Raw genomic sequence first — 21,978 nt, forward strand, 5'->3', positions numbered from 1 at the left:
TAACGAGACCTTATTAAACTATCGGAAAAGGGTCAAAACTACCCCTATTATTTATTAAATAGTTTAAAAATACCCTCCGTCCATGTACATCACGTTATTTTTATACCTAAATCCACCCCTTCTTTTAACGGTGCAGCATGTGGGCCTCACATTTAATGTGTTGTCATTTTTTTATATGGCCACATGGCTCTTTTGTTCAGAAATCAAATATCCACTTCATTAACCTAACCCGTCCCAATTATCTGACCCGCCTCATTATTTTCTTTCTTTTTTCTTAATCTTTTCTCTTTTCTTTTTTTGTTATCTCAGAACTCGAAATTTTTGCCTCGAATGGGGCAGACAAAAGGAGACTCCTAAAGCCAGAGAAGTTTTGGTTGGATGGGAATCAGATAGGTCAGAGAAAAGAGAGACGAACCTTCATGGGAAAGAAGAGGATTTGCTAGTCAACTCGTAAAGCTAGAGAAGTTTTGGTGGCTATTCCGACGAATCTGCCGGTGTCAGATTCTTTGTATTTGTCCATAGGTGTGTCTAAAACTCAAGAAAATAATCAAGGGGAGGTGGTGGAAGTGTCCAAGGCCTCGGGTAAGTCAGTTTCTGAGGTTGTCCCTTGTGATACAAATGCTCCGACAACTCTGTCGGTGTCGGAATTTTACCTACAGAACGGTGGGACGATTGTTTGGGTTAAACAAGACAAATAGACCTGCCAGAGAATTACCCAGTCCCTCCTAATTAGCTTTGACGGAGCTTTTACTCAATCACATTATATGAATCGTTCAATTTCTCAATCATCTTGTAGCGTCACACACTTGTGAATCTTTCTTCCATAAAAACCCAAGCACATTCAGTTGACTTCTGAAAGTTTAGAGTAGAAGAAGTAGGCTAGTATCATTGAAATGTCTGTTGCTTCTTTTTTTTATTTTTGAAACTTGAACGTAAACTCCATATTTTGCACAGTAAACCCAATTCTTTTGTTTTCTCCGGTGGATTAACACATTGAATTTCCGCTTGTTTGTTAAGTCAACGGAGGAAGAAAGAGAGAGAAAAAACCTTCAAAAAATAAAAGGTAAGAAAATGGGGCGGGTCAAATAAATGGGCAGATATTATTATACCCACATATCTTGTTTGATCCAAAGAGCTACGTGGCCCAATAAAAAATATGATAACGCATTAAATGTGAGGCCCACATGCTGCGCCGTTAAAAAGAAGGGTAGTTTTAGGTATAAAAATAAAGTTAGTGTATTTTTGGACTAATAGATGAACGGAGGTTAAACCATTTAGTAAAGGATGGGGATAGTTTTGACCATTTTCCGTTAAACTATCAGCACTAAAGCCCAGTTATCGACTTCTATTAGAACTAACTAAAGCCCATCACAGCCAAATAATAGAAGCTAGTAGGAAGCTATAGTATTAGTATAGTACTAGAGAATAACCAAGATTCCGCGTCGACCACTTTCACGGGTAAAACGGAGGACGAGGGAGAATCTGCAACTGAAACATACAGAAATGGGATTGAAAATTGGAGGAAAAGTTGAAAAGGTGAACGGAAGAGAAGTAAGTTACGGTGAGTTTATGGAGAAATATATGGCCCAAAACCAACCTGTGGTTCTTACTGGACTTATGGACGATTGGAGGGCTTGCAACGATTGGGTCTCTCCTAATGGAAAACCGAATCTTCACTTCTTCTCCTCCCATTTTGGGAAATCCAAGATTCAGGTAAGATATGATTTTTTTGAATTATATTTTTTTGGGTTTGTGGTCGCTGGTCACACCTGCTGGTGATTTGCAGGTTGCGGATTGTGGGACCAGAGAGTTCACTGATCAGAAGAGAATAGAAATGACTGTTTCTGAATTCGTTGATCATTGGCTTTGTCTTTCTTCTGCTAATAATGGTGGTAACAGTGATAGTGGTGCTGCTGCCAGGTCTTTGTTGTATCTGAAGGATTGGCATTTTGTAAAGGTATCAACTTTGGCTCCGCCTAGTAATAAATTATAGATAAATTAGACATTTCCTACCTTCATCCGCTTAAATAAAATTTTTAGTGTATCTTATGGTTGTTCCCTGTTGCTAAATGCGAAAAAGCAAAGGTCGTGAATCTTTTTTTTTTTTTGTATCTTGTTGCTTCAGTTAAAATTCATTCTTGGGGGAAAACTAGCCTTCTGGATGCATTTGATAATTGATTTCGTTAAGTTTGTTCAACCCCTATCGTGAAATAGTGCAATACTGATTTATTATTGAGAAAGAAAAATGGTGTCCAAATTAAAAGATTTGGCCTTTCAGACAACGAGGAATCATGCTAAATGCTATCAGCTTACCTGAAGTAGAATGATTTAAATAATGGTTTGTGGATAGTTATTATCTACACCCCCAATAATCGTAGTTGATATAGAAAACTAGCATATTGTTTAAATCCAGCACATAATATAGTGTCGAGGGTGTCTACTTTTTATACCAATCCCATCACTAGTTGTATTCCTTTTTCTTTTATTAAGGATTGTTTGTGTCGTACTCCTTTTCACCATGATAATGTTTGTTTTAGTATTTAAGTAATCGGATAAATCTCTTTTCAGCATTGTAGCAGAAAAGGATCGGTAGCTTGTTACTTTGCTCATTAGAAATACACTCTATATTAACGTGTTCGGTTTTGTGTCCGTGACCTTATATATTGGGATACTTTTATGTAGCATAAGATGAAAAATACACTCCATAGAAACTGAATGAGTTATTACATGTTATGTTGCAAGTTATCAATCATAACAGTGAGATTAAGAGTTGCATTTTTTCAGTCGCAACATTACACTGACATTATAAGGTAGGATTTTAATGTGTATCTCCGTCTTTTCTTTTGCCCATCTTTTGAAAGATGCATCTTACTCCAGCCTTCTTTGTCCATCCTATCAAAAAAATTCTTAACCTGTTTCTCTTGCTGATTTTGAAAAATTCTAACTTCTTTTTAGGAATATCCGGAGTATATTGCATACAGAACTCCCCTGGACTTTTCTGATGACTGGCTGAATTTCTATCTTGACAAATTTCGTATGCATAACGATCCTGATACATATAGTGAGGGAAATGAAATAAGTTGTTCTGACTATCGCTTTGTATACATGGGAGCAAAAGGTTTGACCATAGACGCGATAAATTCTTTATTGTAAGACACGGTTGTTATTTTCCATGGCTCTTGCTATGAATTGTAGTTTGTTTTCAAATCAAGTACCTAGTACTTTCGGCGAAGTGTTTGAATTTTTGAAATGGATGCAGGAACATGGACGCCTCTTCATGCTGATGTATTCAGATCATACAGTTGGTCGGCAAATGTATGTGGAAAAAAGCAGTGGTATTTTCTGCCTCCAAGTCAACATCACTTGGTTTTTGACAGGTGATAGTACATGTTTTTGTTTTCTATGGACTTTCTTCAGACCCTTTTCCTTTTCCTGCCAACATTGTTCCTTAGGCTTTGGAAATGAGATTAAGTTGAAACTGTGAATGTTTTGAAAACATTGTCCGAGTGACTCGGAAAGCGATGTACGCTGCTGAACTCTGAAAGTTTCTATTGTCCAGCTCCAGAACAGATGTCCCATATCAACTCAAACATGTAATCTCGAAAGAAGTTTGCCAATATTTTATGACGGTTTTCCATATATCACAATCTTATATAGATGGCTGTCACAGAATATGCAAATGACTATCAGTTTTCTTAGGTCAATGCATTACAAAAATAATGTGAAATTCAAATTCTTCACATTTGTGTGACAACTTTTATGTGAATTCCCTTTCATATTGCTGTTCATAGCTATTAACTTGTAATGCCACTTATGATTGGTTAGAAGCAAAAGCTTCCTTGTTTTGCTATACAATTTGCTGAAACAAGGAAAATGATGCTTAGTATTTTCTGTCAGTTCACATAATTTATACTCTTTGTTGACTCAGGAATATGAAAAGTACCGTATATAACATTTTTGCCGATGTTTCTCAATCAAAATTTCCTGGATTTGAAAAGGTAAGTTACTAATTACTTTTCCTATGTAGTATGTCTCTGCGGCAATTCTTTCTTGGGATTCAAAATGTTGTTTCAATTTTTTTAGTATTCAGTTTTTGACTTCCATCATGAGTTCAGGCTATCTGGTGGGAGTGCACCCAAGAGGAAAATGAAGTAATCTTCGTGCCCAGTGGTTGGTATCATCAAGTTCATAATCTGGTATTGTCGCTTTAATCATGGAGTACATGATTATCTCTTATTTGTTATGGCATGTGTTTCTTCATGGAGTATAAATTAATGTACAGTTTTTCATTCAACTGACAAACTTGAGTAGCTTACCTGGTATTAGAATAAAGTGTCATAACTACACTACTTTCTATAGAGCTGAACATATTGCGTATGGTGTTATAGTGCTAAAATTGAAACAAGTAAAGCTGTAATTCGCTCTGTGGGAAGGTTGTAATCTTGAGTTCCGGAAAGGGATCTAATAACAAGGTGGTTGCAGTCCTAGTTACATCATCACCCATTAGATGAGTATAAAGTGCTTGGATTCAGATGAAATGTCTTCCAAATATACTGGACGTTACTGTTTAAGATGGATAGGTTACCTACATATTATTGGTAAGCAGACACTCTGCAATAATTTGTTCTGGATCTGTTTATCATAGCATTTGACAGTAGATTCGGGGAAAAGAAGGATCTTTTTTATCGTATTTTTATGACTGTTGGAAGGAGATAAGATCCATCTAGGCATGTAATTAAGCTGAAAATGCATTTGAGAACAGCTTTCTCATATTTATTTCGAGGATCTATGGGTTGTATTTCTGCTAAATCCAAATATGTAACATGAATTGCAGGAGGATACCATATCCATAAATCATAACTGGTTCAATGGATATAATTTATCTTGGGTGGTAAGTAATGTTGTGTTCAATGCGCTCACAAGCCTTTTACACAGAGAGTGATTTTTTTTTCTTCTGAAACTAGTCATATCTATATGTGACATCAGTGGGATTTGCTTTTGAAAGACTACAATGAGGCTAGCGAATACATCGAAGACCTCAAGGGATGTGATGATTTTGAGGAGCTTTGCCAGCGAAACCTTGCAGCTAATACAGGTGCGCTCTAGTTAAAAACTTTATAGCATCTCCTTTCAGATAATGTGAGGTTGTGGGGGGTGTAACCCACTAAATAATCATGTGTGTAACTGAGTTTTAACAGGACAATTTGAAGAAATTCCTGTTTTGGTTTTGTTATCTTTTATTGGAACTCCCTTGTGAGCTCACTTAAAGAAAGGAGAACTTTAATTATCTTACTGTACGTAAATATTATATAAATCTAGCTGCATTCTCTTGGGTACGTTTCTCTTTCTAATTCCTAGGATAGTTCTAACAATTTTGATATCATGGTTTGAATTCTGATTGACTAACCTGGCTATCTTCCATTTCTATCGTAGGCATGAATTTCTACGACTTCTTCATTTTCATTGTGCGCTTTGCCTTTGCAAATGTAGTCCTACTTCATAAACTTGCACATGGAAAGAAAGAACCAAACCAGAAATCCTCAGAAATTATTCGGCACATATATTTCAACCTCGAGTCTATAAGAAGTGTTGCTGTGAAAATGAAACCTATAGATGCAGGTGACAGACAAGGTGTTTTACTTGATTTGAAGAAAAACCTGGAGGAGCACTCGTTTATAGAGCTCTGTGCTGCCGTTGGGAAAACATATGAATTGATACATGAGCAAAGTGAGGTGACCCAAGCATTATCGCAATGTAAAGACTTGACGTTTTCTAGTTTGATTAGATCCCAAGTTCAGAGTTCTGAAGACCTAGTTACCTTTATCGATGATGCTTTGACCAAGTTGGGTGCTGCTTTTTCTGGTTAGAAATGTCTGTATACATATATGAAATATGATTCTTTTTTTTTATTCATTCTGTCATTTGACTTGGGCATTGACATGTTGTATAACAAGGACATTAACCAAATCCATGCAACAAGTCTCTTGTCTTTGCATTTACGGTTATAGTAATAGTTTCTTGATAAAAACCATGTTCTTGATTAGTGAACTTTGATTGTTTCCATTGGTATTGGATGCTTTTGTTGGGTTGACTGGGCCTTGATAAGTTATATTAAAATCACAACAAACAACCTGTCTTGTTTTATTGATTATTAGCTTGATATAGCTACCATTTACTAAATTACTTCTATAGCTATGTTGCTGCGTAAGCTGCTACTGTACCAGATATAGATAATCTTCTACCAGAGGTCAATTATAACGCGATAGACTCCTAATATAATTCAACAAAGTCAATTATAACAAACAATTTGTATTTCTAGTTATAGAAAAATTTCTCATCAAACGAAAAATACCCCAAAACCAGAGCAATCTTTAGAGATTCAATCCATCCTTTCTTTTTTTAGTGGTATCTTTACAAATAGATTTATATATTGAAATTATATAATTATGTTGAATACCATACTGCAGATACATTTGAATACATATATACATATGAATACATAAATTATATTAATTAAAAAAATATATGAATACATTCATGGAAAGTGAGATAGTGAATACAATGAAATACATGGAATACAACGAGATACATTGAAATACAATGAAAAAAAAAGACAGTGAATACAATGGAATACATGGAATACAGCGAGATACATTTGAAATAAAATGAAAAAAAAAAAAAAGTAACAGACTCTTCAAGTTCCTCAGCCTCAAACTCCGTCCCCAATCCACCATTATCCAGGTCGCCATGTGGGGCGTCGCCGCCGGTTAAATGAAGACAGTTGTTGAAGAAGCACCAATTTAAAGGATCAAACGGAAATTAGAGACAGAACTTCTTCAGATCTCACAAGGCAAACATGAACAATCAATAAAAAATCTAAGAAAAATTTAGAATGTGTAACACAAGTATGGGAAAGAAATCGCCGGCCGGAGGAGGGGGTTAGGGGTGACACAACAAGGAAGGGGGAAAGTGGTCGCTGGCTGGATCTGTCGTTGGCGAAACATAGCCCCTCCTAGAGTTTCTAAAAGCAGGGGAGAAAAAAACCGGGGGAAAAAGAGAAAGAAAGAGGAAAGAGAAAGGAGGAGAGAGGGAAGAGAGAGGGAGAGTGAAAAATAATACATAGCGTATTTAATGGCTTAAAGATAGAAAGTGACCATAAATAAAAAATTTACTATAAAAATTAAAATGTAGCTATAGGACATATTTTATTAAAAATATATTTATTTATAATAAATAAGGTATCAACTTTTGCTACGATAAAATTTCAACTTTAATTGTCTGGAAGCTAGTTTTAAGTCTTGTAGATGATAGTATGTTATTATATTAATAAGATTCAAAAGTTGGACTTCTGTTCTGCCAGCTATGTTGTATTCTACCTATGCTTCCCACATGCAAATCTACATTAAACGTTACCATCAACATCTTACTAGAAAATTATTTGAAACTACGCCAAAATCTGTAATCTCACTGGCACAGATACAGACACATTGGGTAATTGAGATTCTCAAGATGCTGTTTTGGTCATTACACCTAGGACTTTGAACTCCCAAGTTCCTACGGTAGGTGTGGTTGTACAATTTTCTACACACCATTTCCATCAGTTGACAATAAAATAAATTAAAATAACAGACATGTAAATTGTAATCAATACAATAGGAACCAGGGTATACTATCAACTTCTTGCCAAAATTTACATGATCAGCTCATAATTGGTCAAATAAGTAATGGATGAGCTCTTTGGAGCAAAGCAAACTTGTTATCTTAAAAAATCTAAGAAATGACTCAAACCTTCTAAATCCTAGGTCAAAATAGGGACACAAAGAACTTAAAGAAAGAAAGAAAAAAAAAGGGAAATAGAGAAAAACAGGATACATACTCTACAAGGCCAAAATGAAATTATTTTTTCTTTACGGGCACCTTGAATTTCTTCCAGGACCACCATAATAAAAATAATTACCCCAAACATTATTTTTTCCAGCTCTAATGTCATAGCAATTAGGATGGTCAGCTAAGAGATGAAGATTTGACAAAGGAATCAAGTTATTATCCCAGTCAACTACTTGCAAGTTTCTGAAATAGGAAGCTTTGCCAAAACCTTCATCTGCAAAATGTCCACTTCCCATTTGTGTTGAAGTGTGATATCCAGTTGATCTTGAGTTCACTATTTCTCCTCCAAATTGTATCATACTTGCATGCCTTCTCAAATGGCTGAACAAGAAATCTGGCCAGTACCCTACTAAAAGACCCGACCCGAATTCCAGCCACCAGTGTCCATGCTTTGGGTCCTATATACAAGCCAAATTAGTTCTTGTAGTTATTTCAGCAGGTAAGGTTTTATCGTTTTGATTTAAAGAAAGACATTTATCTTGATAATTGAACAAGTTATATATATTTGAGTTTAACAATCTTAAATATTGACAGTTACTATATCAGTCACATAAAAAAGATAAAGACAAGTAACTGTCAAAAAAAACTGGGATAATATTCTTAAAAATAAGGCATATTGTCTATTATAACATGTTAAAATAAAATGATATAAATTAAATCCTATATATTTCTGTCGAAACTTGTTATGTTGCATAGGGAGAAAAAGATTGATGCAAAAGAAGAATACATTAGAAACAAGTGTGGAAACAAGAAGAGTAGTAGTTCCAAATTAAACTGTTAGCCCTAAAAGTTGTTAGGTGTCAGGTAGTAAGCAAATAGAATTTTAAATTGAAGTGGAAAATGGGAAGTTGACTCAGCGAAGGCTTCTCTTAGCAATGTAGAAGAGAATCTTGCAATTTAGAACTATTATTAAACCGTGAGGAAAAAACCATATCTAAGGAATATATTACTATAGCGTTTTTGTCAGGTAATGACAATGTCCCTACGCATGCCTCAACCCCACTAAGTTTTCAATTTCAATCCTCCCTTTCCCCACCCCTTAAAAGAAAAAAGAAACGTACTTGATAAACAATTTTGGGGGGGGGGGGGGTGTCGAGGAAGTGCAAAACAGCTATAAAAAATTCTTTTTTTTTAGGTTATAAAGGAGAATAAAAATGTTACAGCAAACAATAAAGTTAAAGGGGACTTAAATACTACCTTCCATATCATTATGCCAATATCAAATTGTCTGGCATTGACATTTGATCTTGGAGATATTGCTGCCCCCATAGCAATCCTGTTGTTTGTTTGAACGAAACCTGAGCATAATAAGTTGTAACATCCTGTGGCTTGGTATGCATCCGTCTGCGTTTCGAATTATATTACAAATTTAAATTTTATGCATTGACGATATAAAAAATATGTTTGCACATGTATGACATGAAGAAAATAAAACTCTTACCGTCCAATAAGTGAAGAACCTAGGATAGTTGTCTCCATACAGTTCTGGGCTGACCTGAAAAAGAACATGACACTTAATTAGTTTACCAAACTTAAAATCTCTGTTGACTCAGAAAGCAACCCAAAATATATAAAAATATTAGCTGTCATTGTGGTTTATGGATATATATATAGTTTGTTATGACAACTAAATTAGCTGATGTTTCACTTTCAAATGAAGCATTGTACTGATGATGTTACAGCTTAGCAGCAATAATGATATCTTTACTTGAAAGGGGAAAAGAAAAGACGAATAAAGTAGGTTGTAATTGGACTTCAAGGAATTTTTTTAAAAAAACTTTTCTTTTTCTTTTTATGAAAATAGTGATGATTTATGTCCACCTCAATTAATTAATCGAGTACTCACTATAAAAAACAATTCCCTAAATGTTAATAGTCAAACCTATTTATAATAGCATAGTTTGTTCTAATATTTTTTTGAATGTTATAGTATTGTTATAGAAAACATATATTATAACGTAACATCAAAATTTGATTTCAAAAATAACTTGATCATTATAAAGAAGTGTTGATATAGATGATAGATTGATATGGACAAGTTTGACTGTATTTTATTACTACTAAAAATTGCGCTCTTCTTTGATCAAAAGCTATTTCTTTTATAACCCTAATTTTCGTTTGGGAGAGAGACAGAGAAGTAAAACCATGTACTTGGGACATAAATTAATGGCTTGAATAAAGCATACCTGCCAACCAGCTTCAATGGTATTAAGATCATTGCCAAAGGTACCAGAGATGACCCAAAGTTGTGACAGACTAAATTCATATTGGTCTGTAACTCTGGGCGTCCACACATTAATGCTTGCCTTGGCTCCATAGTATTGATCTCCATTCACGAAAGCTACCGCATGCTGCCATTACAAGAAAACATTTTCACATTGTTGGAATTCAAATTATAAACCTTTAGACAGATTGTACACTCTTCTCTTTAAGTACATTAAAATTGTCATGTCCTAATCCTACGTTGCTTTTAAAGGCAATGTCTGTTGCTGTTTGCATCTTGAAAGTGACATTTTGACTCTTGTTTGACTGTTATCAACACTAGTTTATCTTGAAAGTGTTTAATTATAATTTTTATAAATATGAATTTTTACAATATCAAAGTTGATGTGCATATACTAATTATTACCTCATGATCATTGCTCAATGTGTCGTGTCTTACACCTCTTCTAATTTTTCTACCAAATCTTCGGAAAGAGCTAGTTCTTAGGACATCTTTCTCTGTTGTTCTCCTAATTGGAACAGTTCCTTCAGGGCATAATTCTCCAGAAACTGTCCAAAGTTGTAAGCTTTCTTTCATTTCATTCATAGAGTCATTAGCTTTAGGCCTCTTTGGAGGTTCCTGCATTGCATGAAACACATCAAATTAAACCCCACCTTCATTTCATGGTTTTGCAGAAAAAGAAAAAAAAATGTTCCTTTAACTTTGTGTTTCAATTAAAGAGAGAAATTAAAGTATTCTTTAGCAAAATACCAATGGCTTCATTCCTTTGAGTTGAGGATGGTCAAAAGCTGGTTGAAGATGAGATAAAACACAATCTATTAGATCCCCATCTGGACTCTGCATCAAATAAAACACAAAAAAAAAAAAATTGTAAGAAAACTTGAAAAGCTGCAATCTTGAAAAGATAAAGAGAAAAAAGAAGAGTACCTGAATTGTTTTGACTGCTGGTTTGTTGATTTTCTTGAGGTAAGACCTTATTTTCTTGAGTTTCAGCAATTCTTGCTTTGGCCGGAAAGTTTGATTTGCCGGCAGGTTTTGACTTGAACCCTTTAAAGTATGCTCCGAGAGAACAGTAGTACTAAAGGAGGAAATAAGAAGCAAGAAAGCAACAAAGGAGAAAATGATTGAATTTGAAGAAGAAGAAGAAGTAGAAGTCATGATTTTGGGATGTCCTTTTCTGATTGTTTCTTCTGTTAGCATTGCTTGTGTGTTTGTATGTATTGAGGTTGTCTTCTACTGTGATAAGAAGCAACACAACAAGAGTGTTTATTCCAGAATTTTGTCCATAGAAACACTTCCTGATCTTCCATACAAAATAAAAAGGAAAGAAGGAAGAAGACAGGAAGAAAGATTCAAAGAGTAAGTTAAAACACGGTTACTCACTCACCATTTTCAAAATTGTTTATGTTTTTTTAAAGGCTCAATTTGACAGAGAAAAATAACTCTACTCCTACAGATTCTTTATTTTTTGTGTGTGTGTGTGTCTTGGTTTTGTGTTCTGACACACAGAACCTTAGTTCAGGCTGAGTTTGTATTAAAATAGACCCATGATAAAGTAAGGGGTGTTAACCCCACTGTTAGTATTTCTAGTCAAAAGTAAGGACCAATTCTTTATTCTAATGCTATATTAACAAGCACTTAAAAGATAGCAGAAAAAACTTAGCTACCTTCGGATATAATTTGGTTGAAATTTGAAAAAAGTATTTTTTTTAAAATGGTGTTAAAAAATAATTTTTGGAAATTAGAAAATATTTGAACGTGCATTTTATTTGAGAAAAAAATTGAAGTTTTGTGATGGAAGAAAAAAATTCACCTAAAACTACCCTAAACCAAATTTTGGGAACTTGAAAAAATATTTTTTTTTTATTTCAAAATTTGATCATATTCCATAAATAAATAATTTTTTCAATTTTTTTTTTTTAATAAATAAGATATCAAAATCTGTGGCCAAACGGGAGCTTAGATTCTCGTGGTTTTCAAAACAACAACAACAACAACCGAGTGTAATCACACAAGTCGGGTCTAGGAAGGGTAGGATGTACGCACCCTTACGCCTACCCTGAAAGGGTAGAGAGACTGTTTTCGATAGACCCTCGGCTAAAGAAAAGACGAAAAGAGCAATGATAGCAAGTAATATCAAGACAATATATTTCGAAAACTAAATCCAAAGCAGCAATAGATAGTATGAAAGAAGTACTGATAGTAAGTAACAACAATAACATGTATGAAATAATAGTCACTAAGTGAGTACTAGTGGCAAGTAATAACAATACGAGATATGCAATACTAGCAAACTAAGGATAAAAGAGGTACCATACTTATACTAATACTAATAATCTAATAAAGTAAAGGGAAATGCTTGACTACCCACTAATTTTCTATCTTAATCCTCAACCTCCATACCCTTCTATCAAGAGTCATGTCCTCGGTCAGCTCAAGCTGCGCCATGTCCCGCCTGATTACCTTCCCCAAAACTCCTTTGGCTTACCTCTACCCTTCCTCTTACCCCTCAATGTTAACCTCTCACACCTCCTCACTATAGTGCTTATCCTTTAACATGCCCGAACAATCTCACCCTCGCCTCTGCCATTTTCTCCTCCACGGGGGTCACTCCTACCTTGTCCCGAATAACTTCATTCTTAATTCTATCTAACCTAGTGTGCCCACACATTCATCTCAACGTCCTTATTTCACTTACTTTCATCTGCTGTACATGGAAGTTCTTGACTGGCCAACACTCTACCCCGTACAACATAGTCGGTCTAACCACTACCTTGTAGATTTTACCTTTAAGTCTTTACGGCACATTCTTATCGCACAAGACATCGAAAGCGAGCTTCCACTTCATCCTATTAGGTGTTTGTTCTAGTTTTCTTACCATCTTTAGTTTTGATATCTATTGAGAAATGTCAATATATTTACAATCCTTGAGTTTTTCCTTTTCTTATAAGGTAAATATAATTCTTTCATGTTTAGCTAATCCTTTTTTGGAGAAAAAAAGGTTTGAATTTCTATAAATTGAGAATCTTTCTTTCTCATTCCGTGACATCTACAATGTAGCCATAAGGGGTTTGAGAGTCTTGTTTAGGAGGGGAACAGTACGGGACAAGTGTTAGTGTGTCACTTGTGTTTGCCTCTTTCTAAAATTGTTCTCTCGATATTTTGTACTTTCTTTTACATAGTGAATTGCTCATCTCCACCGTAGACGTAAGTTAATTGATTGAACCACGTTAAATATTTGTGTCTCTTTTGATATATTTCTTTTTTGTTGTCTCATTATCGTCATTCAAATATTGTTTTACTAGCTTACACATGACACCTGATTTTTTCGGTCCTAACAAGTGGTATCAGAACGAGGTCCAAGATAGGTTGATCTTGACGGGTTTAGTTCTAACCGCAACCTATTTCACGGTAATTATGATTTTTGTTTGAGAAATTTGACCGGAGTGCTACTTAAGTTGAGACAAACTTTGTAGTAAAGATTTGGAGATGCGATCTGTTGAAGGCTATATGAAGAAGGTGGATCAAATTTATTTTATTAGAAAATTCAAGCCACGGGGGAGCATTGTTAGATGTTTGTCCTAATTTTTTTACCATCTTTAGATTTGATATCTCTTGAAGGAAAGAGCAACACATTTACCATGGTTGAGTTTTTCTCTTCTTATAAGGTAAATACAATTCTTCCATGTTTGGCTAAATTGAGGATCTTTCCTTCTCATTCAGTAGAATCCACTAGAGGTGTACAAAGAAAACCGATAAAACGCACCAAACCGATAATTCGAGTAAAATCGGGGGAAAAAACCCGATGTTGTTTGGTATTGAAAAATAAAACTCGACCATAATTGATTTGGTTTGGTTTTAACTGAAAAAAGTCAAACTAAAACCAAACCAAGCCGATAGTATATTTATATAATTTTTAAAAATATTTTATACTTATAAATTATTATTGTAATGTAATTTATAAATATTTCTTAAAGTTTCACAGTTTTATCTTTTAATACCAATGCCAATGCTAGCAAAATAAATTCAATTCAATACTAGGAATGACGATAGTGTTGGATAATTATTTTAGTTTTGCACTGGTTTATAATGACCTATATAGTATTTTTAGATTATGTTAATTTTTATTATGGCTTATTAATTAGCAATATTTTTTTAATGTAATTTTATTATTTTATCTTTATTATTTAATATTTTAGTATAATGTTATGACTTATCTCATATTATTGTGTTAGTTTCTTGAAAAATACATTATATGTAGTTGTATTTTACCAGGATTTAAGAAATATTTAGAGCACAAGTTACATATTTTATGTTATGAAGACTATACTGGAAAAAACCCCGAAAAATCTGAGAAACCAGAGAAAAATCAAGATTTAAAACCTTGACTTTGTTGGTTTGGTTAGGTTTATAAATTTAAAAATCCAACACCATTGATTTGGTTTGATAATTGAAAAATTCGATCAACCCAACCTATGCCCTAGCATCCACAATGTAGTCATAAGGGGTTTGAGAGTCTTGTTTAGGGGGAAAATTTTACGGGACAAGTGTTAGTGTGCTACTTCGGTGTTCTCTCGATATTTTGTACTATCTTTTATATTGTGAATTGCTTATCTCCGCCGTGGACGTAGGTCAATTGACCGAACCACGTTAAATGTTTGTGTCTCTTTTGGCATATTTCTCTTTTGTTGTCTCATTTATCGTCATTCAAGTGTTGATTTACTAGCTTGCACATGACACCTGATTTTTTCTGTCCTAACACATCCACCCTGCTCTGATACGATATGTGAGATCCTCACCAATCTCCTCATCATTGTGAATTATAGACCCAAGGTATTTGAAACTCTCTCTCGTAGGAATGACTTGCGTATCAAGCCTCACATCTCCGTCCGCTTCCTGGGTAACACCACTGAACTTGCACCCCTAGTATTTTATCTTGGTCTTGCTCAACTTGAAACTCTTAGACTTAAGGGTATGTGTCTAGACCTGTAACCTCTCGTCAACATCACCTCGCATCTCATCAATCACGACTATATCATTTGCAAATAACATGCACAAGGCACCTCCCATTGAATGTGTCGCGTCAATGCGTCCATTGCCAAGGAAAATAAAAATGGGCTAAGTGTTGATCCCCGATGCAACCTCATCTCAACCGGGAAGTTTTTTGTGGGGAAGGGGGGACTCACTACTACTGGTGCTACCCGTCGCTTCTCAAGCTCAAATAAATTAAGTTGAGATGGGTTATATGAAATTATGGATTATTATAGACCTAAGTTTTTCCATTTAAATTCATCATGGATTAATAAAGTACCAAAATAAAAATAAAAGACTCTGCACTTTACTTTGTTTAGTTATTTATTTAAGTATACGCTGTCTGGAAAGACAACCTACCGTACTAAGAACCAGTAAAAAATAACAGGAGTTTAACCATAGCGTCAGAAATTGTTGGATCATTTTTCATTCTGGTGCAAGTATGTTGACTGTAAAGAGTAAAATTGGGGGTCACTTTCAAATGGACCAACTTTGGTATGCAATGATACGATATTACAAACATAATTATGATCCACATTAATACCTCACGCTAGTATGAGTATGACATGGCATATCTCACACATATATATGATGAATAAAAGAAAATATTTTGTCTTGCTTTGACATTAATTCGTACCTACTTTCAATATTTTCCATCAATTATTATCAGTTTGATTTCTTGTTACACCAAATTAACGAACTTTTATCTAAACTTTGAAATAATTATTTATTTAGTGTGCAACATGTGGAGTGCAGTAATTTGTATGTTCGCAATGCGCAAGGTTCTTGTTTGTTTCGTAGGTAGGCAGGCAAATGTTTTTGTCCTTTTTACCAGTGAGGAGAAATTTATTGTGCAGTAAACAAGGTAAAATCTTATGCATATCTCACTTATCAACCCTGCTCTTGCTTTGAGAACGCTAAGCACCAAAATGATTAAGTAAAAAAATGTTACTAGCTTCTTTTGATGACTGATAGTATTTGTTTTTTGCCTAACATTGACACATTGTAATATTCTGCAAATTGACTTGCAGCGTTATCTGAAATTTTTCAGAAACTTGAATGACCTTGACCAAAAATGATCATTCCTTAACTATAGCCCGGTATATCATTCCCACAATAAATTATAAATTATTTTTATACACTAAAGTTGGTGGCCTTTTTTTTTTGGTAAATAAAGTTGGTGGCCTTTATCGCTGAAAATAAGGTGATGTGAACTTCTTAGAACTGGACGACTACTTAGTCTTAGAATTGGTGGTCTTAGCTCCGTTAAATTCGAGGTTTATGTGTAAACATATTTCATGCGTTAATTGGTTCGGTATAAATATTTTGTTAAAAGGGAAGCCAGTAGCTATCCTATATACAGTGTCCTACAAATTTTTATTCAAAAAAAAAAATTATAATAAAGTACATTAGACTCTCAAATTTGGCGCCGACACTTCGGATTTTTTTGGGGTCAAAGTTGACTTAAACTGCTAAATAGTGATATTAATACTTCCATTAAGCTTCATCAATCTTGCCTAATGGATGAACATTTGAATTACATAAATCTTTATTTTTTGTGTGTGGCCCAATATCCATGTGCCATTTAGGTTTCTTTTGGTAATTCTATGTGAGAATTGAATATCGTGGTACCAAATTTTGAGGTAGGTGAAGTTTATATACATTCCATTGGATGCTTTTATACATATAAACTCAATTGGATGTTTTAATACATTCACTGTCAAATATTGTAATATTTTAACATCCACTTGAATGCGCAACTTGATTTAAGGTTCATATATAAACGGAAATTGGACTTGAATGTGAGACCCAAGCGTGTAGCTTTATTTTACTGCTCTCAGGTGGATTGAAAACTTGATTCCAACGTAGAGATTTGGCTTACTAAAAATTGATTTAAATAGTACCATGGATTTAAAAACAAATCCAAAAGTTATCGAAAATATATGGAGTAGCTCACAACTTCCAAAACCTTTTTGAAAAAATAATAATTCTGGCAATCATATATAATTAGCAGTCTTGGTTATTTATTGGCTACTCATTGCATTTTAAACAATTAAAATTGGATAACAGATAAGGGATTCATTTGATTATGTTATAAGTTTAATATTGTGAATCAGTTGTCAATCAATCGAATTTTTCCCTTTTTGAGCCGAGAAAAAAAGAGAAAAGAATACAAAGATAGGGCATCTAGACTTTATTTAGGCTGCTGGAATCATATAAAGAAATATTGAAACTAACCAGTCCCTTTGTCAAAGATGTTCCAATATTAACTAAACTGGACAGAATCAAGTATTAATATTACTCCATAAAAATTAATTCAAGGACTAACACGCCAAGTTGGATACAGTTTTTAAGGACTTCTAATACAGTACTGTTCCTATATACATTGAGAGTGCATGCGATATTCAAAATACTACCCATAGTAATTCTATTTAGTTTAATTTTTATACACTAACATTATAAAAGAATTTGTACACTATGAGATATAATTATTAATCCATAAAAATAGAATTAGTAAGCTGAAAAATAAATCAAATCACCTATCAGTGTGTACAAGCTAAATATATTCTTCTACGTATTAATTTGGTTGTTAGAGTATTATTCTTTTACCCAATGATAAATAAATAAATTTTTGGATATAACTCAACTTCAAAACATAACTCATGAGCTGATCGATAATGTTCAAAATCATATAAGTAGATTAATTTCGTATTTCACAACCGATATGCGACTTCTAACCACCAAAGAAATAGTATTTCTCAATCTTAATTTAATTACTTGAAATATGGGATCCCAATTAGCCCACTTGTCAAACAAAGAAATATCTTAGAATAAAATTTCTCAACAAAGAGCCTATCATAAGCCTAACATGATCATCCTAATTATGGCTAGTTTTGTTGCCAATATATTTAGGGAAAACAAAGGAAATTAAAAAGAAGAAGAAAAGTGAGGATTGAAGATGATGGGCAGGAGTGCACAAAGAGGTGATGATAGTTTAAAGAGGTAATGAATATACTGTCCTAGTAATTCCCATAGCATGTGGTATGCCACTATTTGGTAGCACAAAGGTATGGGACACATTGAACTCCTTTTTTCACAAAGCAATTTACACTTTAATATCTTTATGGGTTTTTGGGGCACACTGCTGCTTCCCACTTCTCCCCCTTTTATTTTAAAATCACTATATCTCTTCTTTTCACAAAGAAAAAAGAAAGAGAGACCCACTGTCAACTTAGCTGCAAAGGCAAACAATGAGAACTGTGTGTTACAACTTACAAGGGAGAATATTGTCTTTGGTCCATAGAAAGTGTCACCTCTCAAATTCAAAAACATTAAGCTGAGTATTTAAGCAATCTTATTATTAGTGGACATCATGATTCCACACCTTTTCTAAAGTTGCCCTGCATTAGATTCCCCACTCACTGATGCCTTGATATTAGACTTCATTTACTTAATTAAAAAGTAATTTCAAATTCATGAGAATGGTTTATGTATATCTTCTTAGAATATGTGCAGTATGGTTTAGATATTCCAACGAATTTAAATTATATGAATTAATGTCGGAAATAAATTTCTAAAGCATTGGTACGAATGAGTTATATTGGAATAAAACAAGTTTAGATAGAGCAAAATATATAATAGAAATTCATATAGTCGAATTCAACTTGGTATATAATATAATTTTTAAAGATTTACCCATCCCACACTTGCAATTAGCCGTTGCGTGTAGTTAGCTTCAATAGCCTGATAGCGGTATAAAATAATGTATAAAAATTAAACACATATACAAAAACCAGATAAGTGGTGGGAATGTGAGTTTGAACTAATGTTTGAAGAAAAAATATAGATATTAGTTCAACTAATTAAATTTATACAAATGAGTGTTAATCTTAACTAACAATAATATCCCAAAGATAGAGTTCTCAAAAGTGCAATAAATACTAATAGATATATTTCGGTAGACAACAGCAACATACAATCAATATTCAAGGAATTAAAAAAATTAACGTAGCATTAAATATTGACGAATAGCAATAAATGATACTTAAGTAAATAGAATGAATGAGTCACCCAAAAAAAGATGGAATCAGTGAATGTTTTTTCTTACAATAATGAATGATGGACAATCCTTTGAATATTTGAGTTACTCTCGGATCCGGTGGAAAGAGTAGATAAGAATCTTAAAGAAAATGTGATGTTTGTATGCTTGCATTAAAATCTGATTCTCTTTATAAAGTCAAAATGTATTTTTACAAATGAATATCATGTCTCATATTATTGTGTCTCTTTCTATTTATAGGGAACAAATTCTAAAAACCCTAACAGTACAAGTGTGGAGAATACTCACTAGAATATTCTCTTTTGTGTCATATCTCGAAACTCGCTGTTATTGGTCTGCCAAGGGCGCTCGACCTCGGCCTCGATGGCAACTCCTCGACTTCAGTCTTGCCGACTCTTATATCGCGGCCTTCGCTGATAATTAGATTACTTCGACGTGTGGCATCGTAGGAATGTTTTATTGATACCATTTCGACTAAAGATGGATTTTGACCCATACAGTTAGTTCCTCCACTTATCGAGGTTGTTCCCGCGGGCGAGGTCGGTGAGCGGACAATGTCATTCATGATACAATTCTATAGATTGGTTGAGGTCGTGGTCGTTGAGACATAACTATGTGGCCTTCTGAGGTCCGCATATTTTGAATTTTTTGAATTACCCGGGAAGCTTGTTGGAGCCATCTGGTCCAAGAGAAGAAGTGACGTCATGAGATCATGCGTCATAATGACGTCGTTTCCCGACGCATTGCATCGATTTAGGTGTGACCCTTGATTGGCTCTGTCGTTTCGATTTCCAAGCTAATCATGACTCGCCGTCTCGATTCTGGTGCCTCTCAAGCCTTATAAATAAAGGAAGGTTTGTTGATTTTGAAACTTTTTCCAAACTCTTCCTTCTCTTTAAGCAATATCTTCTTCTTCATCTTCTTTGCAGAATCCTTGCTGCTATCTCTTTCAGCGACTTACATCGTTCCTCGTTCCCTCTTGCTTGATATTCATCTTCTTTACATTGAATCACATCTAACGTACCTTCTGAGGCTGGCGAGGGGAGTCGTGTTGCTCCATTGGCAGTGGTGTTCCCCTCACGTGACGAGAGTGTTCCTGCCACCATTGAGGATGGAACCTTCCCATCGGTGGAGGAGATAATCCCACGCAACCCTGATTCCAGATCTGATTTCACCGAATCACGAGAGTCCGAACCTGGAGCCTTTCGGTCAGTAATGACCGTAAAGGAATTGGCGGAGCTTAAGGATAAATTAGGCCTCCCCGATCATATCGAGTTGATCCCAGTCGGGTGGGATACGGTACAGGTCCACCATCCTGGGTATTGCACCCTCTACGCTTACCCCTTCCAAGTCGACTATTCTTTCCCTCTCCTTCCGATGGTGGATGAATTTTGTCATTACTGCGACATTTGCCCTGCTCAGCTCACTTCGTACGTCTATAAAGATATAAAGATGCTCACCAAGTTTGCTGAACTGGTCGGGATCGAATTGACACTGCGACATTTAATCCATTTGTTCGCTCTTAGCTTTTATAGGGGGACGATGCTAAACCTTCGCCATTGAGGGGTAAAATGCTTGGAGGTGAAGATGGACGACAAAGACAATCGTCAATTCTGGTTCAACTTCTTTTATGTCAGGACCGAGGAAGTTGTGACCAATGTTGATGGCTTTCCCGAGGCTTGGAACTATACTCATAAGTACTTTGGTTTCTTTCTGGTGTTTGGTCCTAAATTTTGACTTCTCACCTTCTTCTTTTACATCCAATACCTCGCCTCCTCCTTTGGGTGCTCATATTTCTGAGTGGGTCATCCCACACATCGTAGGGATTCTTGAATGGCCAAGTTTTTTCAAGAAGTTCAGGCCTGCTCTCCCTTCGACTGGTAATTTTCTTTTTACCATCAGTTTCTTAAAGATTTTTTTTTCCTTTGCTAATTTTCCCTTTTCCTGTTTCTTCTTAGCTTCGGCGAGGGGGTCTACGAGGAGGTCGAGAGCTCCCGCTCCTTTGTTTCGGAAGATGAAAGCTACCGTGTCCTCAGTTTCTGTCATTGTTTTTACCGCGACTAATCCTAACTTTGTTCTAGTTCCCTATGTTGTTGCGTTCGAAGTTGTTTCCACTTCGGCCGTGGAGACTTCGGTTTCTTCTCTATATTCTCTCATCGACAAGGACGACGAACCTTTGCCTAGTGATGGAGATCTCCTGCCTCTAAAGAGGAGGTCCGTGGATGTTGGTGACGGAGTCACCCGGGCCGTTGATGCGATTAAAGGTGACTTTATGTTGTGTGAGACGACGACCATTATCATGGGAGATGATATTGAGACGAGTTCTAAGGTTCCGAGGTTGGTGGGAGCCGATGTGGATGTGTCTTTTCCTTCTGCGGTGATGGAGACTCAAGGGACGACTGTTGATGTTCTTGACACTTCGTGGCGAAAGGAGGCATCGACCTCGCGAACAGTTGCAAATACCCCATTTTACGGCTAATGAGAGGGTCAAAGGCATCGATGAGGAAGGCGATGAGTCAGGTTCTGACGTTGATGCGGACGACCTGAGGATGATGGAGGAAAGGCTTACCCAACTTGAGATAAGGTTAGAGGGGTCTACGAGGACTATCGTGATCCCTACGGATTGTGACCTGTTGAAGAACACCGAGGACATAGTCCCTGCCCTCGGCCCTCTCTGTTCCGATATAGAGAGTAAGACCCATAAAGAGATAGACAATGGTACTTTGTCGAGGAGCATTGTTGGATTTCCTTTTATGTTGAGTGTTTGTGCTTCGAC

The 21,978-nt window shown here is 35.2% G+C and overlaps 2 protein-coding genes across 2 annotated transcripts; one reads left to right on the forward strand and one right to left on the reverse strand.

Moving 5' to 3' along the window:
* The first annotated feature begins 254 nt into the window (after positions 1–254).
* Positions 255–6,063, forward strand: LOC104110876 (arginine-specific demethylase JMJ20). The gene is made up of 9 exons (XM_009620435.4): positions 255–1,713; positions 1,787–1,957; positions 2,956–3,118; positions 3,260–3,377; positions 3,929–3,998; positions 4,116–4,196; positions 4,835–4,891; positions 4,987–5,095; positions 5,434–6,063. The coding sequence occupies exons 1-9, from the start codon at positions 1,504–1,506 to the stop codon at positions 5,865–5,867; spliced, it is 1,413 nt and encodes a 470-aa protein (XP_009618730.1). The 5' UTR covers positions 255–1,503; the 3' UTR covers positions 5,868–6,063.
* Positions 6,064–7,638: 1,575 nt separating this feature from the next.
* LOC104110875 (protein neprosin-like) lies at positions 7,639–11,619 on the reverse strand. Its single transcript, XM_009620434.4, has 7 exons — positions 11,039–11,619; positions 10,862–10,948; positions 10,517–10,729; positions 10,074–10,238; positions 9,329–9,382; positions 9,085–9,231; positions 7,639–8,285 (listed from the first exon to the last, which is right to left on the reverse strand). Exons 1-7 carry the CDS (start codon positions 11,309–11,311, stop codon positions 7,908–7,910), a joined length of 1,317 nt encoding a protein of 438 aa, XP_009618729.1. The 5' UTR covers positions 11,312–11,619; the 3' UTR covers positions 7,639–7,907.
* Between the last annotated feature and the right edge of the window lie 10,359 nt (positions 11,620–21,978).

The sequence above is a fragment of the Nicotiana tomentosiformis genome, chromosome 3 (assembly GCF_000390325.3).
Source record: "Nicotiana tomentosiformis chromosome 3, ASM39032v3, whole genome shotgun sequence".
In the NCBI taxonomy this organism is placed as follows: domain Eukaryota; kingdom Viridiplantae; phylum Streptophyta; class Magnoliopsida; order Solanales; family Solanaceae; genus Nicotiana; species Nicotiana tomentosiformis.

Coding starts and splice junctions, on each gene's coding strand:
- LOC104110876 (XM_009620435.4), top strand. CDS start 1,504: ATGGGATTGAAAATTGGAGGAAAAGTTGAAAAGGTGAACGGAAGAGAA. Junction 3,119..3,259: donor TGTATACATGGGAGCAAAAG/GTTTGACCATAG, acceptor AAATGGATGCAG/GAACATGGACGCCTCTTCAT. Junction 4,197..4,834: donor ATCATCAAGTTCATAATCTG/GTATTGTCGCTT, acceptor CATGAATTGCAG/GAGGATACCATATCCATAAA.
- LOC104110875 (XM_009620434.4), bottom strand. CDS start 11,311: ATGCTAACAGAAGAAACAATCAGAAAAGGACATCCCAAAATCATGACT. Junction 10,239..10,516: donor CATTGAGCAATGATCATGAG/GTAATAATTAGT, acceptor TTGTAATGGCAG/CATGCGGTAGCTTTCGTGAA. Junction 9,383..10,073: donor CCATTGAAGCTGGTTGGCAG/GTATGCTTTATT, acceptor GTTCTTTTTCAG/GTCAGCCCAGAACTGTATGG.